General features: G+C 46.3%; 1 protein-coding gene across 4 annotated transcripts; it reads right to left on the bottom strand.

Annotated features, from left to right (window-relative positions):
• Nucleotides 1-336: 336 nt before the first annotated feature.
• Nucleotides 337-12,548, bottom strand: U2AF1 (U2 small nuclear RNA auxiliary factor 1). 4 transcript variants are annotated; one of them, XM_081301415.1, is made up of 8 exons: nt 12,419-12,548; nt 9,430-9,517; nt 5,756-5,822; nt 2,557-2,606; nt 2,319-2,417; nt 1,639-1,772; nt 1,456-1,548; nt 337-620 (listed from the first exon to the last, which is right to left on the bottom strand). In XM_081301415.1, exons 1-8 carry the CDS (start codon nt 12,460-12,462, stop codon nt 479-481), a joined length of 717 nt encoding a protein of 238 aa, XP_081157541.1. In that variant the 5' UTR covers nt 12,463-12,548; the 3' UTR covers nt 337-478. The 4 variants fall into 4 exon arrangements, with proteins under 4 accessions (XP_081157541.1, XP_081157542.1, XP_081157544.1 ...); XM_081301416.1 differs by lacking the exon at nt 5,756-5,822 and adding an exon at nt 6,655-6,721; XM_081301418.1 differs by lacking the exon at nt 9,430-9,517 and having other exon boundaries at nt 12,419-12,476.
• Between the last annotated feature and the right edge of the window lie 5,998 nt (nt 12,549-18,546).

Raw genomic sequence — 18,546 nt, forward strand, 5'->3', positions numbered from 1 at the left:
ACAAGAGGAAACGACAATGTCTGGGACCCCCTCACCGCAGAGCAGGCTCCTGTGCCCCAGAATATGTGCTGAAAGGGGGTGGCTCCTGACTGGCGAGGACAGACTCCACAGGCTTCGTGACCAGGCGGGAGGAGAAATTCTGGGCCACCTAATAGGCATGTACCTGGAGTTGACTTTCCTGCATGAACGTCTCACCTGGTGTGTTTTGCTTATTTAAAACACTTTCATTTATACCCAAAGCAAGATGTGCACATAAGCTTTACCTTAAGAATGAATCACTGGCATAAAGAAAATTTAAATTAAAAACTTTCCAAAAGAAAAAAGTTATACCAGGAATACTGTATCACTACAAATTTTATTCAGAAACCCATCTTTGTGTTTTTTTTTTGTTGTTTTTTAAAAAAAATTCCCATTATGAACTGGTTTGATCAATCAACTACAACACTTTCTAGCAGACATACGGTAAAAATGGCATGGCTCAGAATCGCCCAGATCTTTCACGATCTCTCGATCGCCTCCTGTCACGCTCGCGGCCCCCACCTCCTCCGCCGCCTCCACCGCCACGACCACGGTCTCTGGACCGAGAGCGACGCTCCCTGGATCGGGACCTGGACCTGTGCCTGCAATCAAGGAAAGGAACATGTAATCAGCACCAACACTCCTGAAAATGCAACAGCCAACAGCCCTTTTGAAGGGAGAAGCGCTTCAGATAGTCTTGGGACAAAGATATGACCCCTCCACCTTCTACGTCTTCCTCCAGTAACAACTCACATGACCACGGGAAAGCACCATAATACATGATCCTGACACGCACCCTGCCCCCAACTCTGACCAGGCCCTCCCCCCAGGGACACCCACTACCGAGCCCAGGAGGCCTATTTTGGGGCAGGAGAGCAGAGTTCTTTTTCTCCTCTGCTTCCTGTTGTTGGTAGCAACAGAGGATCCCCACTACTCCATTTCCTGACACATGTTTAACAAGAAAGGGATGAGACCCCTTCTAAGATCAGAATTCAGCCTAACCAAAAGTGTGACTCTTCCTATTCACCACTAATGCCTTGACTTTCTCTGCTGTGACATAACTGCCGCACCCAATTTTGTCACTAGTAGAAACAGAGAACTGACACCCATCAAGAGAAAATGAAGCAACTCCCCCCAAAACCAAAAGGAACCAACAGGCACATGGTATTTAAAGGAAGCTACAATACCTAACTGGAGAGTAAACTATCGCACACACTGAATTTCAGTGGTCTCCTTCTTAACATTTCTGGTGACTAAGGTTTGATTTACACTTCAGAAATAAAATCGTGAACATTCTTCAAAAAGCATATTTCACATTAAAAAACAGAATACACGCACATACATATAAATAATAAGTGCCTTTTAAAGAATGGAATGAAGTCTGTTTAGTCTTGGGTGAAATTAAGTTCTACAGCACACATGTTGTTGAGTACTCACTTCTTGCGACGGCGCCCATACAGCTCCCGCCGCAGCTCTCTGGAAATGGGCTTGAGATGCATGAAGTTGCAGAAGCCTCCTCGTGTGCACTCTCTGTGGGTCAAAGCCAGAAGTGTGTCATGCACTGCGAGGGCTGGAGCATGCGCAGCCCACACGCGGCTTTGCGGTCTGCCCTGCACTCACCCCATCTCATACTGGCGGCAGCAGGCTTCCCTGAAGTCGGTCACAGGAGACAGCTCAGCATGGATTGGCTGTCCATTAAACCAGCGGTTATTCAGGTCAATCACAGCCTTTTCTGCATCTTCCTCACGGCGAAACTGGAAAGACAAAAACAAAACTGCTTGCCACTCACCTTAGTAACACATTTTCAGTCATTGATCCTGCTACATGTTACACACTGAGGTGAAATTTCTAGGATGGAATAGTGGTGCACAACAACTGAGAAGTCAGAAGTCAATAGCTCCCTTTTTTTTTTAACTATTAATTTCATCACAGCCCAAGACCATGCTAAATGTTGCATTCATGTTCAAATTCAACATGCTAAGAGCAAAGGTGATTGCACAAGCAATGCATTTTATTGAACAAAAAGGAAAAAGACACAAAACATAAAGTTGCCCCTAGTCAAAACAGCTCTAACCCAGTTATGTCCCTTGCCACAGTGATGACAACCATGGTGCACTGTCCTTCCTCCCAATCCTGTTGACAGGGTGTAGGCTGGCGGCCTCGGATATCAAAGCCATGACTGGGAGTGCTGAGTTACCACATCAAAATTCCTAAGTCCCCACATTCATGATCTTAAGGCCAGCAGCTCAAAGGGCAACAGTCCTTGGTCACCAGGCTCAGCCAGCCAACCAGTGTCCTACCTTGACATAAACGTTCCCCACTAGGTGATCTCCTAGGTTGTCACAGACGTTCATTTCCTCGACTTCCCCGTACTTCTCCTCCATCTCTGTAAAAACCTCCTGAAGGGAGAACACAGTGGTTTAAGGACTGTGAAATAGCCAAGCCCGGCGTCACTAACTGCACTCATGTGTGTTCAGGGGGTGAGTATTAATCCCTCCAAGCAGATACGGTGAGGAGGTGTGCAGTCCATGGTCTCACCTCAAAGAATTCATCATAATGCTCCTGCATCTCCACATCGCTCACGGCACCTACAAACAAGAGAGATCTTGCTGGTTAGAAGGCGGCCGCCCAGAACTCTCCTCTTTAAAGTTCAACTGCTACATTGACACACACGATTGTCTAGAGGAACAGCAGGCCAGCGCTGCACGCTACAGGAGCACCGGCTTGCCAGTGACTTAGAGCGTGCTGAGACTGTGAACGCCCGGCAGTCTCAATTTTGGCTACTAAAAATCACAACCAGTTTTAATCAGCATCAAAGGGCTGTATTTTCAGGAAATGCGAGGGAAGGGTGACTCTCAAATTAAGACTTGACAATAAGTTTCCTTCCTTTAAGATTTAGAATAGAGGTCAAGTAAGCACACTACTTTTCCCCTTTATTAAAATAAAAGCTGAAATCAGGGCAAACGATTAAGAGCTTATGTGCCTAACTAGTTTTTTCTATACATTACCAGCCACAGAAGGCTAGAAAGTTCTTTCTGATGCGATTAAAACCCAAGCGATCAGAGACTCAGCAGGACCATTAACCAGTTACAACTTCAGTATTTTGGATGCCCTGAGTAAACGTAAAGTCATGATGCCTTACAGAAAAAAAAGCATTCTTTTATGCCCCAGAACTATTTTTATCAAGTTCACCCTTCACAATTTACATGCACTAAGTGAAATCATACCCATTGCATGGATAATTTTGCAAATTTACATTCTATTCCCATCATCATTTTTGCTATCAAATTTTACTATTCTAGAATTCTGGAGTTCTCGTAATCTAAATTTGAGAAATCGTAAAGCTGGCAGGTCAATGAAGTCATGTTCCAAACAGGTAGGTCAGGGCCAAAGGCCCAGCTGGCTTCAAGGCTGGGCTGGCTGGGTCTCCAATTGTTACCTTCCACGGCCACGCTCCTGGATGAGAGGTTAGCTGACAAACCTCGCTACCTCACTTGGCGCAGCCCACCAAGGGCATCTGTGACTGGGGTGTGTGACTACACAGACTGGGCTGCCTTTGAGCTCACTCAAAACCCTTTTTATTCATTCTCAAAGATAATAGCTAACTTATTTTCTATTCTGAGAATAAGTCCTCTTTTTAAATTAATGGAGGCTGTTTTAGTTATTTTTGAATTTCCAGAAACACAGTTTGCCTTACAATCCAAGACTGAATGAATGTGCTAGGCAACACCTATATGACTTTGACAGCCAACCTGCCACTGGAACCACAAAAGGCCCAACTCAGCTGTCAGGAGCACCTGGTCCCTGAGTGGAACTCAACACAGCAGGAAGCCAGAAGCCCATTCCAGGGGTGGATTTGAACATGATTTACAATCCATTTCCTTTTCCGTATCAGAAAGAATGTGAAAAGAAAAAGAACTTAAAGTTTTAGCAGCTTTGAGAAGTTTTTTGTGGTAGCTCTTTTGAACTACTGGCTACACTCATTTTGCTTAGAATTTTTTAGTGAAAATAACTTGAAAGGCAGAGATCGGTACATAGTAACCAAATGGAAACTACTTAGATGACTCAGTATATTTTAAATAATACAAATTTTAATAACACAAATTTGAAAAACAACTAGTTTTCTTAGAAGAGTGTCACTCAAAAACTGGGACTCATGTTTAACTTCAATTCCTGCACATGAAGCTAATTTTCCTAGGTATGAAAGGGCAGAGCCAGTGATTTCATTTAGGAACTGATTTTCTTTCTAAAACCCAAAATTATAAATCCATTTAATTTGTACAATCTGGATGGACCCCAGAATTGGAACATTTAGTAACAGCTAAACTTTCAGTTTGTAGCATATGCAAAATAAGAGTACTGTGAATTGCAAATAAAGATACAAAGAAAACTAATGCAACACTATGGTCAATGAAGCATACGCAGTCCCCAAGTGAACAACCAGGGCAGAGATTTATTAATAACTGTTAATCATCTATTTCTCATTTATCTTCACCCCAGGGTTAACAAAAGTCCATACTTAAATGTTTATTTCCCTCCACTACTGGCACCTTATTTCTTTTAAAAAGCGAACAACCAAAAAACAAAACACCAGGTATTTTAAACCAAGGATTACCAAGTAAATCCTGCAACTACCAGATTCAGGGAGAGAAAGCTCTATCAAGTGAGTATTAGCATACAAAAACATTTAGCATCTTAGCAGGAAGTTTACAAGAAAATCCCATCTCACATGGAAAGGTGCACCAAGGCACCCCTACTTGAGGGCCAGCTCCAGTGGGCAATGGCCCCCTGCCCCCAGGACCATTTACCCAAGGTACGTTACCCTATAATGGAAAGGTTCAGGTTTAAGGGTGTGCTTGATTTAGGTCTGTGCTATCCAAGGACAGCTTTATTAATTTTTACTTTAAAATAAACCGGTGAGAGGTCTGACCCTTTGGTTTTGACTCCTTATTCTAACTAGAGTCCAGGAGTTCATTTCAATTTACCCACAAATGACTAATTCCCAATGGTTCTACTGCTGGACACTTACAAACTTCCACTCTATAAATATTCACAACTTAAACAGATTTCCCAATACAGGAAGAAACTGGTAATGTTTACTGAATGCCAGTTTAGAACTGTTTCCCCACTAAGTGCCTTTTATTTCCCCAAAGCAGCACTTAACTCTGGCAGTTGGAGATTTTATCTAGGCAAAGCAGGCGGCCCCAAACAGTGTCTTGCGCCTATCTGAATGGAGTACACCACACGTGTGGAGGAAAACCGAGAGGTCTACACAAGCTACAGACCTTCACTGGGTAATACAGAACAAGCTCTTGCAATTAAAAGCAAGACCTCCAAAATGGAGTTTTAGTGAAAAGGCTAATGAGAAAAAAAAACCTAAAAAAATTCAAATCAATTTGTTTTTGAGAGTTCAGAAAGTGAGAAACATTCAGATACTGCTGCTCTTAAGAGGGAAGAGCAGAACTTGAACTCAATCCCAGGATGACAGTCCAAGTGAGAAAGAAAGAGCAGCAGGTCCGAACTGTTTCAAAGAGTGCCCTTTCCAGTCACTGTTGCTCTGGCACAAAGGGCCGGAGTTCAGATCTCCAACAGAGGCTTCCACGGGATCAGTGGGACACACTCCTGCCACCTCTAGTGAACGTGGTCCTCGACACTAGCACAGCAGACCAGATGGAGTGGGCACTGAGCTCTGACACGCAAGCCCAGGGAACCAGGGAAGGAACTTGTATGAACTTACAGCGCAAACCGTCAGCAGACTGGGAAGAGTTTTGAGGGTTACGGTAAATGTTCAAGAGGGCAATGGTCTGAAATACAAAACGCAACAACTTTATATTACGGAAAATTAAATGTAAACACTTAACCGGTTGCCTTTGGCGATCGCTTCAGGTGAGAGTCAGTGCTGAAAAAAGAGGAGGTTATTTTCTTCAGAAGCAGAGATGTTCCCTTAGTTGGTGGCTGTCTTGATCTACCCTAACACTGCAGTGCAACAGAGATCTCATGAGATGCCAATACTGTACTTCTGTTTATAGAATGTAAAAACGCTCCACTTTAAAATTCCAATCCAAGTAAGAATGCAAATAGCTTGCCAGGTGACTACCAGTGTCCTCAGGTGTGACAGAAAGCTTAACAAATGAGAAAGAAAAGCACCTCTATAAACGGGTGAAAAAATTGCTAATAATTCGAGAAATACAATAATTACATTTCATGAAATCTCCACTTCCTAGAGGAAAAATTATAATGGTGAAATAGAACCCACACTTATTGGGCAACTTACCTTGTTGATTTCCTCAATATTCCTAGCATTTTAAATTTTACAGAAAGAACTTAATAAAGGCCAGGGGTTCAGTCACTGTAAAGACCAATGACCGGCTATTAACATTAAAACCCGTTTCACGTGGACGGACGCTTTCCAGACAGATGTCAGTCAATGGAAGAGGTCGCCAGTGACCCTTCCTAGGAGAGCCTCCTGAACATGGCCCATATCAAGTTCTGGCTGTGTGCGCCACGCTGTTCCAGCACCTTGTCCTGTTTGCAACAGCTCTATGTCAGCAGCTCAGAGCCAACATTATGTCTCAATTAAGAGTGGGCTCTTGAACACCATCGTTTTAAAAAAATTTCTCCAACTGTGGGACTTACAGTGTGAGCCGTCAGCCGTCTGTGCACTGTTTTGGGGATTACGATAGATGTTTTGAATCAAGATGGTCTGCGGGGAAAAAAAAATAAAAAGGGGAATTCTACTGGCTGCTGTGCATATATTAGACAATTGCAAAGAGACAATTTGTTTGCAAATGGCTAAACGTTTGTTGTTTTTTCCCGCAAGTCAGACACTTTGTCTTGTGCAGAGTATACCAAAACCATCATATTATGAAAACAGAGTTTGAGCAGTGACTTGGGTCAAGTCAGCCAGCAACCAAGAAGAAACTGTAACTGTTGTTTTGTGGTCCCCGTTACCAATAGTAAAGTGCTTTAATACAAGATAAATAATAGAACACTAACATTTTCTTGTACTTCAAGCCAGCAGACACGAAGATGTCAAAAAACTCACATTATAATCATATTCCCCACACAAAATCATCTTTCTCAACCAAATGCATAACTCAACTGTATGCAGTACATCAAGTTCTCTGGTCTTAGCAAAATAGGCACACCAAGTTGTCATGGATACCTGACTCTTATTTACACTTTCTTGGTGGGATCTCTGTTTACATAATACAATAGTTAAAACATTTGCTCTTTTCCGATCCTTCTTTTAAGGAAAAAAATCCTTTTAGCCCTTGTGCTTTAAAACTGGATCAGGCAGACTTGAAACCTTACACTGTACCGTTCTTCTTAAAATCAAGTTGTCTGAAAAAACAAACCATGTTTGAGTTAGTAAGCTAATATATTACATGAATCTTGTCCACATCACTGTAAGAAGCTTACAAAGAAACCCACCCTGAATTATGCTAGAGATTTACAAGCTGAACCAACACACTGCATGATTTAGAAAAATAAATATTCATTCTTAATAACAGGGGTGTGAAGAAAGCATCTTTAAAGTATTTTAGTCACCCAGTCAGTTCTACTCTGAGCTATCTTTAAAGAGGCATGGTACCAAGGGACGTTCCTGCAGGCCTGAGCTGGAACCCACCTGGAGGAAGGGCTGAACTCAGAATGCACACCCTGAACCATGAGAATAAAACAGCCACCTTCACTCAGGGCCCAGCACCCTCCCTACCCATCAGGGGCTACCCTGAGTCAACTCATCTTGGGCCTTGGAGGTTTCCAAAAACTTGATTCTACACAGCTTCCTCAGGGATCACAGGTGTGAGCACTGACTATAAGCTAAACAGAGCCTGGATACTCAATGATAAAACTCACTACAGGGCTCCCTCAGGCAGTGGCTGTTTGCTGCACGAAACTTCAAATAAAGGGGTGAAGTGGTTCCATTAAAATTGGGGGCAACTAGGATTACCTCCAACTAACAAACCAAACCAACACAAGATACTGACCTCATACTGCTGATCCCATCAAATTTTAATGGAAGCACCTCCATGTTCTAATCCACAGTATTCAAATCAACTTCACATTTAACCTCCTGAAGAGATCAATGATTCAGAAAGAAGAAAAATCAAGTGTTCTGGCTCAGTTAAAGGGCATTCTTAAGGAGAAAACAGCCAGATACCTGATGTGTACTTTCCCCAGAATAAAAAACCGGGGTAGATTTCAAAGACTTGGTTACTGCACAATCTATAGCCACTAGTTTAGTTGGGGAGACTTAGCTAATAATTCAAATTAAAACACAATTATAATAGAAAACTTAAAGCAAGTTCTCTGATATTTCGAAATTCACAAAAACAAACAGGGACATGTTTGGTTATTAAAGAGGAGATTTTTGTTACACTAACCATGTAATCATGAGGAATGTTGTGAGGAAAAAGGCATTATGTGCTTCTCTTTTAAAAAACATTATGTGGTAAGGTTTTCCCAGAGACTTAAAACATCAATGTCTCTCTTCCAACTCACTTCTACCGGTTGATTTTCTTATTTAAAGAATACATCCAGTCTGTGAGAAGGATAAATCATCAACAGAAAGGTGTGTATTCGAGGCTGAGTCCAGCAGCTTCTGAGAGCTATGCACTGTAGCCACCAAAGGGTCCAAGTGCACCTTGTGTATGGGGTGATGAGAAAGGGGCTCCTCAGTCTCAGTCCAGACAGACTTAATGACACTTTCTGCTACTATTAGAAGTATTTTGTCCTTTCAATCCATCAGTAAGCCCTTGTAGGGCACAGATCCTTGCCTTTTCTTCAATCTGCCAAAACCAACTATCAAAAACAAAACAATCACCCCCCCCCCCAAAGATTGAACTCAGCTCAAGATAACAGGTATCTCTCAATTAATTGAACAGGCCTGCTATGGACAAGGTATGCTTATCTTCTACTATTAAGTTTCATCTTAATGGTTCCAACATGGTGCAACTTGCTGCTTGCTCAACTTGGGGTGTAAAAGTGGGAACTTCTCTGGGGTATCAGAGGAACTCAGCAGCACAGTGTGTCGGCCTGCTGACAGACAACCGTGCCAACATCCCTTGTCCAGTGGCTGAATCACTCTACTGTCTAGAGAGAGCAAAGAGCAGAAAGCCCACTCTGCATCCACCACAGCCTGGACAAGAGGTGCAGTCAACATCAGTCACAGCCAACACAGAAACATTTAACTTATTTTTAAAAAGTTTCTCTAGTAAGAAGAATAAGGGACCTCCCACTATGGGTGGTTCACCTGCTTCATTCTCACTTAAACAAAAGGACACATGAACACAAATACAAAATAAAACTAGAGGAAAAAAGACAATATATGGAAACCATTAAGTGCCTCTGAAAAATACAAAATTTTGGTAAATTTACATGAAAACAGAAAAGAAAAAACAAACAAACCTGGCTAAAGGTCGGTTTATTGTGCAACCGAGAGCATCTGTCTCCATGACGACATGCTCCAATTTTGAAATAAAATGAGCAGTTGACTCTGCAAGGGAAAACAAGAGCTGATTATTTTACTGTGACAATATCAAAAGGGAATATGCCATTAACATGATATATATACCATCCAACTACTTTCCTTTTACTTCACAAAAGCGCAGGCAGTTTTTCTGTGTGGCACCTTCCTCTTCCTTGCAATATCTTAGGATTACTCTTTTTCACTTTTACTCTTCTGGTTTTTCTTAATTAAATCAAGTATTTAGTATAAGTTAAACCTAAGCCCTATCCTTTATTTTGTCCATGATAAAATTCTGGAGGACACCAGCAGGGTATAGGGAGAAGAGAAACCCCAACTCTACCAGCTGCCTGGCTTGGACAAGTTCCCCACTTCTGCAGGTCACAGATGCTGTCTGTAAAATGAGAAGGAGCCAACCTGACACTGTTCTGAGAATCAGATACAACATATATGTGCTTCATACACAGGACTCATTTAATACTACCACCAAGGAAAACAGAAAACAAATTTCAGGTTCTCCTACAACCCATAAGACCAAGAGAAGATTTACAAATAAGTATGAAGTAAACAGGAAATCAAGGGATCAAGCATGTCTTAGAAACTATCTCAGATCATCTGTCTCTACTGTAAATACATTGATCACCCAGAACAAGTTGCAATCAGCACCTGCACGACGGTAATGCCAAGTAATGTGGCGAAATCTGTGAGGAATTATGAAATTGTACTAGATGGACTTCATTCAAGTTTCACCTTGCAGAGTGAAAGTGCTGCTCTATAGATGCAATTTTTTAGCAAGGACATGTTCAGGAAGTCAACCCTAATGGCCTCAACTTTCAATGAAACATGATTGATTAGCCACGAAGATTGTTAGCTATTACCAGACAGCAATCAAGATGGGAAGGTTTGTAAATTTATCAAGAAAGGAAAATAATCACTATGTATAATTCTCAAACTTAGAAGTAACTCTGACTTTAGATAACCTAACTTGATCAGATAATAACATATTAATGAACTCAAGTGAAAATAAATTCCTTATTTAACAAATGTCAGAATGAGCAAAATCATTGCTTGAACAATTAATATTCAATTATCCCATAGAGATAAAATAACCCTTGTTCCTGTACTTCCAGTGATGGGCTTTCATTTCAACCAATTCGCTATTTAGAGCTTAGTAAATTAATCAAAACTTTTTTTTTTTTGGGGGGGGGCAGGTAACTTTAGTGATTTTCTTAGTATAACTCCGAAATGAAATGCCATAAGAAAAAAGGTTTACTACCACAAACAAACCACTAAAAAGGCTGATTTATACTTGAAGCTAGAAAATGGCCATAACTTAACGTGCATAGTTACATATATATTTTTTAAAATTGGTAGAGTAGTCCCACATCTATCTTCTAGCTTTAATTAAAAAAGGAAAAAAAAAAGTTAATAGAAACCATAGCTTTCATTTTTTAGGAGCTGATCTTGTTTCCTGAAGTTAAGCCCATGCAACTCCCTGAAATGAGCACATAAGTGACCTAGATAATAAACTTTCTGAATTGAAACCATGACATGTGTGATTCTGCCTTAAGAGGGAGAAATATGCCTAAAGCAGGAATGTAAAAATGTTACTGGAGTAACAAGCCACACAGGACAGCCTCTCACAACACCCAGTGACAGCACACAGAAATACACATGAAAAGGTGAACTGATGTCCCTGGTTCTGCATGCATAAGTCCTGCAGCTTCCATGTCCAAGGACATATTAGGCCTGTTTCCCAAGCCACCTCCTATACCTCAGAGCATTTAAGGTACACACTCTTCCACAGAGTTTCAAATATTTTAAGGTATTTTACTTTAATTAATCTTGACACTCCCTCCCACTACAATCCCTAAAGACAAGACCCAAATTTTATGAATCTCTGAGTTCCCAGCATGTCCCATAGCTGATATCCAATGTATGTTTCTCCAGTGACTATGACTGCTGATTCTGGCGTGAGATTTCTAGAAAGAGATACATCCCCTCTCCCAAACAAGACAGGGGATTCTATCCTGTGTAAAGAAGACATTTGACAGGGCAGCCTCCAGCCTGGAAAACAGAAACATTTCAATAGTATTTGAAAAAGTGGCATCAAAAAATATTATCTATGACAAATTTAGGGGCTTACCAGAAAAAACAGATGTTTGCATAAGCTTTGCATGGCGCTCAAGAATGCCAAGACGGTTACCACTTACTGGGAGTAGATTATGCCAGACGCTTAGGCTTTGGGTTTTCAAAGTAGGAATTATCCTTCAAAGCGTCTGGAGACTTCTCTTTACCCTAAACTTCAGCCAACACACTGAAATTAACACGTGCCAACACGGCAACCAAACACAAGCGAAATTTGATTCTTCACTTTTAACCTAACAGCTGATGAGGGAAGAAGACATGCAACCTTTACCGGAAGGAAAAAAAACGAACCCCCAAAGAACCCCAAACTCTGCTCGCATCGGAAGCGCGACTCCCGAGCGCTCCGGGAGCAGGGCCTCCGTGGCCGCGGCGCGGCTAATCCGGCGTCTGGCTGCGCTTTCCCACTTCAGGGTCGCGCCGCCGGCCCGCCAGGGCTGGGGCGGGCAGCAGGCGGGCTCCGCGGACCTGCCCCGACCACCACGACCCCGTGCCGCCGGCGACCGGACGCTGGCGAGGCTGGGGTTGGGGCCGGCGTGCCGCAGGCTGAAAGTTGGAGAAAACGAGTCGGCGCCGGCCGGGCCCGGACCCTCGGCGGCCACGGCGGGCGGGAGTCCGGGGTCCAGGCCGCGGCGCGCCCCACCCGCCCGCTGCGTGGCCCACGAGGCGGCGGCCCAGGCGCGCGAGGCCGGAAGGCCGCGCTCCCGCCCGCCGCGCTCTGCCTGCCGCCCGGCCCCGCGCCCTGCCCGCGCCCAGCCCGAGCGCCGGAGGACGGCCCTCACTCACTTGTCTTTCTCGGTGCCGAAGATGGAGGCCAGGTACTCCGCCATTTCCCACCCGCCGCCGCCGCCGACACGGCTGCCGACGCCGCCAACCCTGCCGACGCCCGCGGGAGACGTCACCGGACGCGACGACGCTCCCGCCCGACGTGGCGGGGCTACCCAATCCAAGAAGGCACCGCCCACGTGTGGGCAGGACTCGGCGCATGCGCACACTTGATCCTTCGCCCCGGGGGCTCGTGTGCCCCCTGCCGGCGCCCTGCGCCTCTCGCGCCCGGGCTCTACCTGGGCCGGGCCTGTGCGCCACGCCGCTTAACCCGCGCTGAGCGGTTTCCGCCAAAGTCGTCTCGGGTTCCGCGCCTGGCGCTGAGCTTGCCTTCCGTCTCCGGTCGCCTGCCGCCTGGGGCGACTCCTCCTTTTTGTCCCACACCCTACACTCCTGCTGACAGGACCCCCCAGCCCTCACCCCACTCCCCTCACTCCGGGGGCAGGACCCCCAGCCCTCCCCCCGCTCCTGGGGCAGGGCCCCCCAGCCCTCACCCATTCCTGCGGCAGGACCCCACTCCTGCGGCTGGGCCCGCAGCCCTCCCCCACTCCCCCTACTCCAGCCTCAGGACCCCCAGACCTTGCCCCACTTCCCCCAATCCTGGGGCAGAGTTACCGCTCTCGGCGGGTGACGAGTCCTTGCTTCCCGATGTCGAAGAATAACGCCAGAGAACACGCGGAGGGGAGGCAAGGTCAGAGTAGAGATTAGAAGTTTATTAAAGGACAGCAGAAAAGACTTCTCCCGGAGGAAGGAGGGGACCCAAGAGGTGGATTCCGTGGAAGTGGGGTTCTCTCCCCTTTTTATAGTTTTGGTGATGGAATGTAGGTGGGAAGGCCAGAGGGGTGGGACACAGGTGGGCCAAAGGAGTAATCTGGGCAGGAAGGACTTCATTATCACTTCTCTGGGATGGGCTATCTCCAAATCTGTTGGGGGCTGTTCATTAACATTTCTTTGGGATGGACTTTGGGCCTAGGGGCTTTTCTGGGCCTTCATTAACATTCATGCGTTTGCCGGAATCATTGTCAGCCTGGCCTCCATTTTAGATTTCACTAGGTATTAGACCCGATTTACCTAACTACACTGACTACCTAACTTTAAATCTGGCTTCAGCAGGACCCCCCCATCCCTCCCCCACTCTCCCCACTCCTGCGACAGGACCCCTAGCCCTCGCCCCACACTTTCCGCCCCACACTTTCCACTCCTACCGGCTGGACCCCCAGCCTTCTGCCCTGCCCTTTACTCTTGCGGATGGGAAACCCGATCCCCCACTCTTGCTGTGGCCTGTCCAAGGCCATCTAGAGATGTGGCTGGAAGAGCAGTGACCTGCCTTGGGACACCTTTTCAGACACTCCTCCCACCCCCACCTCCACCGAGGTTGGAACCCTTTAGTTGGAGGGATTCTGTTCCTCCTTTCTTTATTTTTAAATATTTATTTATTTATTTATTTTTAATTGTAGTTGGACACGATACCTTTATTTCACTTGCTTATTTTTATGTGGTGCTGAGGATCAAACCCAGGGTCATGCACATTTGAGGCCAGTGCTCTACTGCTGAGCCACAAGCCCAGCCACCTAATTTCCAGGCCTGCTGCCTTCTGTCACTGAGTGGCAAGAGAACCTGGCTGTAGCTAATAGGGGTTCATTTGATGCTTCCACTATGTCCCTGTGGCTTTGAAACTTTATTTCCTTTTTTTTTTTTCTGATCTTCTTTTTCCTGAACTTCTCCTCCCTGATCTTCTTTTCCCCATTCTTCTCCTTCCTGGTCTCTCCTCCCTGATTTCATTTTCTGTGAATCACCTCTATAAAAGCCCCCAATTACTGTGGTTAGGCTTTGGGACAAGAGTCCATTGTGTTTCTTCTTTGCTAGCAAAGCAATAAATCTTTTTCATTTTTCTCAAAACCATGTCCTCGTTATGTTATTGGATTGGCATCAGGGACAAGGACCAAGCTTTTAGCAACAGTGGGCAGGACGTGGACCATCTGGGTTTATTGATCTTGCCTGTTAGGGCAGAGTGTAGCAAAGGCACCCCCAACCCAGCGAAGGGCTGCATCAGCACGGTGATACCTCTCAGAAGAGCAGGGGCTCAGAGGTGAGACCCGAGAAGTGACAAGACAGATGCCAGTCCAAGAGGCAGCGCTGTGTCCAGTGTGGGCAGCAGCAGGACACCTTGCAGGAAGCGGGACTCCTGGGGAGCTGGACCTGGCAATGGGTCTCTGGTGGAGTCCCTGGAAGAAGGCAGGGTCAGTTCTGTGCATGGGAGCTGAATTGAAATAGAAAGCTCCCACAAGGAGGTAATCACTAGAACCAGGGTCGGTGACCAGACCAGGGCCACCAGCACCATCTACCCATTTGTCTGTCCTTCCCTCTCTTCATCTGTCCATCTATCTAGTCCCTCTCACTTATCTGTCCACCCATCCATTTGTCTGTCTTTCAGCCACCTGTCTGGCCTTGAATCTGTCCATATGACATTTGAAGTCTGCTAGGACAGATTCAGTGGCAAGTTGGCAGACACCATGGGAAGACAGATCTACACTTAGAAGTCTGATGGACACCTCAAACTCAACTTGTCTCCTCCTCCCGCTGCCAGACTTCTGCTCTAACATCTAACCCTTCAGCTCTCCAGGGCCATCCTTGGCTATCCAACTCTCTCAGCCATCTCTGCCCTCTCTGTCCTCTAGCTATTTCTCAATACACTTGGGGCACAACAGCAGTGTCTACACTGTTTCTCCCCTTTCCAGGTGACAGTTTGTCCAGCTGATGGAAGATTGGGGAGAATACAGATCTGACACCATACTTCCTCCTGGGGGGGCCCTTGTTGCTCCCAAGTCCCTGAGAAGGCAGGCCCCTGTCTGTTGGGAGCCACAGTTTAGTCGGAATGACGCCTGGCATTTTGCTAGAGGGAATGGTTGAAAGGTGACCCTGCTCCAGGATTAGGGCAGCTCCGGGATTAGGGCGGATCCTGGGGTGGGGTGGGAATAGGGCAGCTCCGGGATTAGGGCGGATCCTGCTGCCTTGGCGCCCACTACTTTGGAGTTCCCGTTGAGTTCTCGAGGGGGAGGGGGGGTGTTCTGGGAGAATTGGCGCACGGAGCCTGGTGGAGGGAGTGTGTTCCCGGAAAGTGTGTGTAGAGTGCCGGTGAGAGTTCGGGAATAAAGAGTTGCTGTTTGAACCTACAAGGCTGTGTGGCAGCTCCGTTATTTGTGCCCAGCCAGACTGCGGCACCTGTCCACCTGTCTGTCTGTGCTGCTCACCTGCACAGTCTTGTTTATTCTGACCACACTGCCTCCCTCCTTTCAACAAGACACTTTGGCCTGAGGTCTCCCCAGGAACCTCTCAGGTGAGTGGCTCATTTTGGGTTCTCACAGCCTTCCCTGCTTACTTGTGGGGGTGAAGCTTGCTTTGGCCTATCTCCTGGGACCTTGGCTGTGATCTTCCAGGGGTCGCGTCATCTGCACCTGCCTTGAAGAGTGTTCTGAGCTGAGCACCTAAGAGGGCTCCTGAAATTCCAGCTCTCTGTCATAGGTCAACAGTGCTCTGCTGCACATGGTCATCTCTCTCCTGCTGGATTCTAGGTACCTGAAGACCTTCCTTCTTTTTATTCTGATTCCTGATAGAACAGGTGCATGGTCCCTTCTCTGTGATTTCAAAATGCAGAAAGCTCTGGAAGCAGAAAGATTTTGTCCACCTGTAAATTTGATTCCAAAATTCAATTTGCTGCAAAAACTGCCCCGCCCTAAGGTGTTAGTAGCATCCCTGTCTGGTCAGGTGCCACTGCTGTTTTAGTATGACATGTGTGTTTTAATTTAAAAACCTTACTTGTCCTTTGCAATTGTAATTGAACTTTGAATACATAGAAGAGTTAAATGCACCCCATTGCTCACTGTGAGAAGGGCACATAGAAGCACTGTCCTTATAATGGGGCAGAAAGTCGCATTGAAGTTGGGAAGCCCCCCCCCCCCCCTTAGGAAATCAGAAGACAAGTAGTTGAGGGTTACAGGAACATGATGACCAAGAACCATGGAAACAGAGAACCCAGTGTACGCGGGGACTTTTCCAGGAGTGGATGGAGCGAGCTGGCAATGGAGATGCATACAGTGGGGGGGGGGGGCTGGGGGTGAAACCAGCTGGACTGGCAGGAGGAGCTGCGCTTTAAAGGTGAGCATGAATATTCAACAAGTGCCAAGGTGTGAAACCGTCTGCAGAGCTGAGTCTCCCAGAAGCGTCTCTTCAAGGAACAGCCGAAAATTACACGAATGGATTTTTCTGAAATCAAGTCCCATGAAAACTGTGGTCTGAACAAGTGCCTGGAGCTGAGGCAGCAGCTTGGCTGTGCTGGTTTCCAGGAAGGCGGGGCCATGCTGGTGAGGGAGCAGCCTCAGGTGTGCGTGGGCGGGGCCCCCTTTCCCTGTTATGCAGATGAACACCTGAGAACTACTCTCTGCATGCTTGGCAATCCCTTGCATCAGTGCCCTGGATTCAGTGCGGATAAGCTGGCCCAGGAGAGAGGAAGCAGTTTGTCATTCTGCCCAGCCCTCCACACTTCTCTTCCTGGTTGTCTTTCAAATGGTCCTGAATCTGGCATTTACTTCTCATTTGGAAAGGAGTCTTACACTCCATGAAGATCAAACATAAATGCTTTTTTGGGGGGTAGGGGTCATGCCATTAACAGAGACCAGGGCTTCCCTCACATGTTCTGTGGCTGGGGTGTATCTCAGGAGAGGAGTGGTCGCTTGGCACCCCCAGCGCCAGGGATGAGGGGTAGAGATAAAGATGCTCTAAGACTTGGTGGTGAAACAAGACATTCCAGAGCGCAGAGCTCTGCTAGTGGGCTCAGCCTGTGACCTCAAACAGTTCTTGAAACTGAATGGTTCAGTGGCAGAAGGAGGCAACAGCAGACCTCACTGTTGACCCCAAAGTCGTAAGACAGGAGGAAACATCCCACATGGTGAAGAAGCCCTCTGCCTTCTTCCCTTGATGGAGAAATTTCTAGAATGGGGGAGACATTGCAGATGCTGGGGATCCTGCAGACTGTATGGTCATCACATGTCACCTGCTCCTTGCTAGTTTCAGGGACACTTCTCAGCCATCTGGATCAGTAGGTAAAGGAGAAGGCTCGGTCATGGGCCTGGCAACTGGGGTCTCTGTACTGAGGTCAGGACTTGGGGCTCCACCACAGCTGGTTCAGTGGAACCTCTAAATCCGACCACAGCATATGACACTGCCAGGCCTTCCCAAGACCCTTGAGCACCAGACCAGACATGGCCCTCCGCATGCTCACACACAGGCATGCAGCTTCACTGGAACCTATGTAGAGTTGAAGCTTTCCTTGGGAATAAGAAGTAGTAGAACATTTACAGTATATATTATCTGGTATTTATCAATCACTTTTTTACCTATATAAGTCAGAAACATGCTGCAGTACTATTTATGGGATATTTATCCCACTTAGCAGTGATGAATTTGGTTGTAGAAATATTAATGTATTTAATTTGGGGGTCCTGATCTAGACCCCAGTTGAGGGTTGTGCAATGTGTATTTTCTTTTATTTTTTTCCCAGTACTGAGGGCTGAACCCAGGGCCTCATGTGTGATAGGTCAAGGGCCTGCCATTGAGCCACAATGTTTGCTCCTATGTGTTAACTGGGCTCTGGATGGTGTATTTGGATATTTTGTTTGCAAAATGGCTTTAATTGCACTCCTACTGTTTCCTTGCTCCTTAGGAATGTGACTCTGCAGCTCTCCTGATGGTGGTGGTATGTCCTCTTTGGGCTGGGCAATGTCCAATGTGGTGGAGTGTGGTGAACATGACTGGTGCCAGTTATGAGCCTGGGCTGCCAAAGTGTTGTGCTCTTCCTCTCTCAGAACTTCCAGCTGCTGTGTAAGGGGCCTGGGCCCAGGCATTTGCCCATGAGGGCCTCCTGCAACGAGGCTGCCCATGGCCACAGGCCCACCTGCTGCTGACTGCAGATGCGTGAGGGTGCCCAGCCGCCAGTGGACCAACCACCCAGCTAGGACTGAAGACTAGCTCCGTCACTGTAATGGTGGCAGGCTCCAGTTGACTGGTACCTGCAATTGCTGTGTGTGTTAGCT

Source organism: Spermophilus citellus (assembly GCF_964194105.1).
Source record: "Spermophilus citellus genome assembly, chromosome: 7".
Classification (NCBI taxonomy): Eukaryota; Metazoa; Chordata; class Mammalia; order Rodentia; family Sciuridae; genus Spermophilus; species Spermophilus citellus.

Bases quoted from the DNA above. Each gene is read 5' to 3' on its own strand.
- U2AF1 (XM_081301415.1), bottom strand. From the start codon at position 12,462: ATGGCGGAGTACCTGGCCTCCATCTTCGGCACCGAGAAAGACAA. The intron at 5,823-9,429 runs GTTTGTTTGTTT...TTTGTATTTCAG, and splicing joins ATAAACCGACCTTTAGCCAG to ACCATTGCCCTCTTGAACAT. The intron at 2,607-5,755 runs GTAAGTTCATAC...TCTTGTTTGTAG, and splicing joins GTCTGCTGACGGTTTGCGCT to GTGCCGTGAGCGATGTGGAG.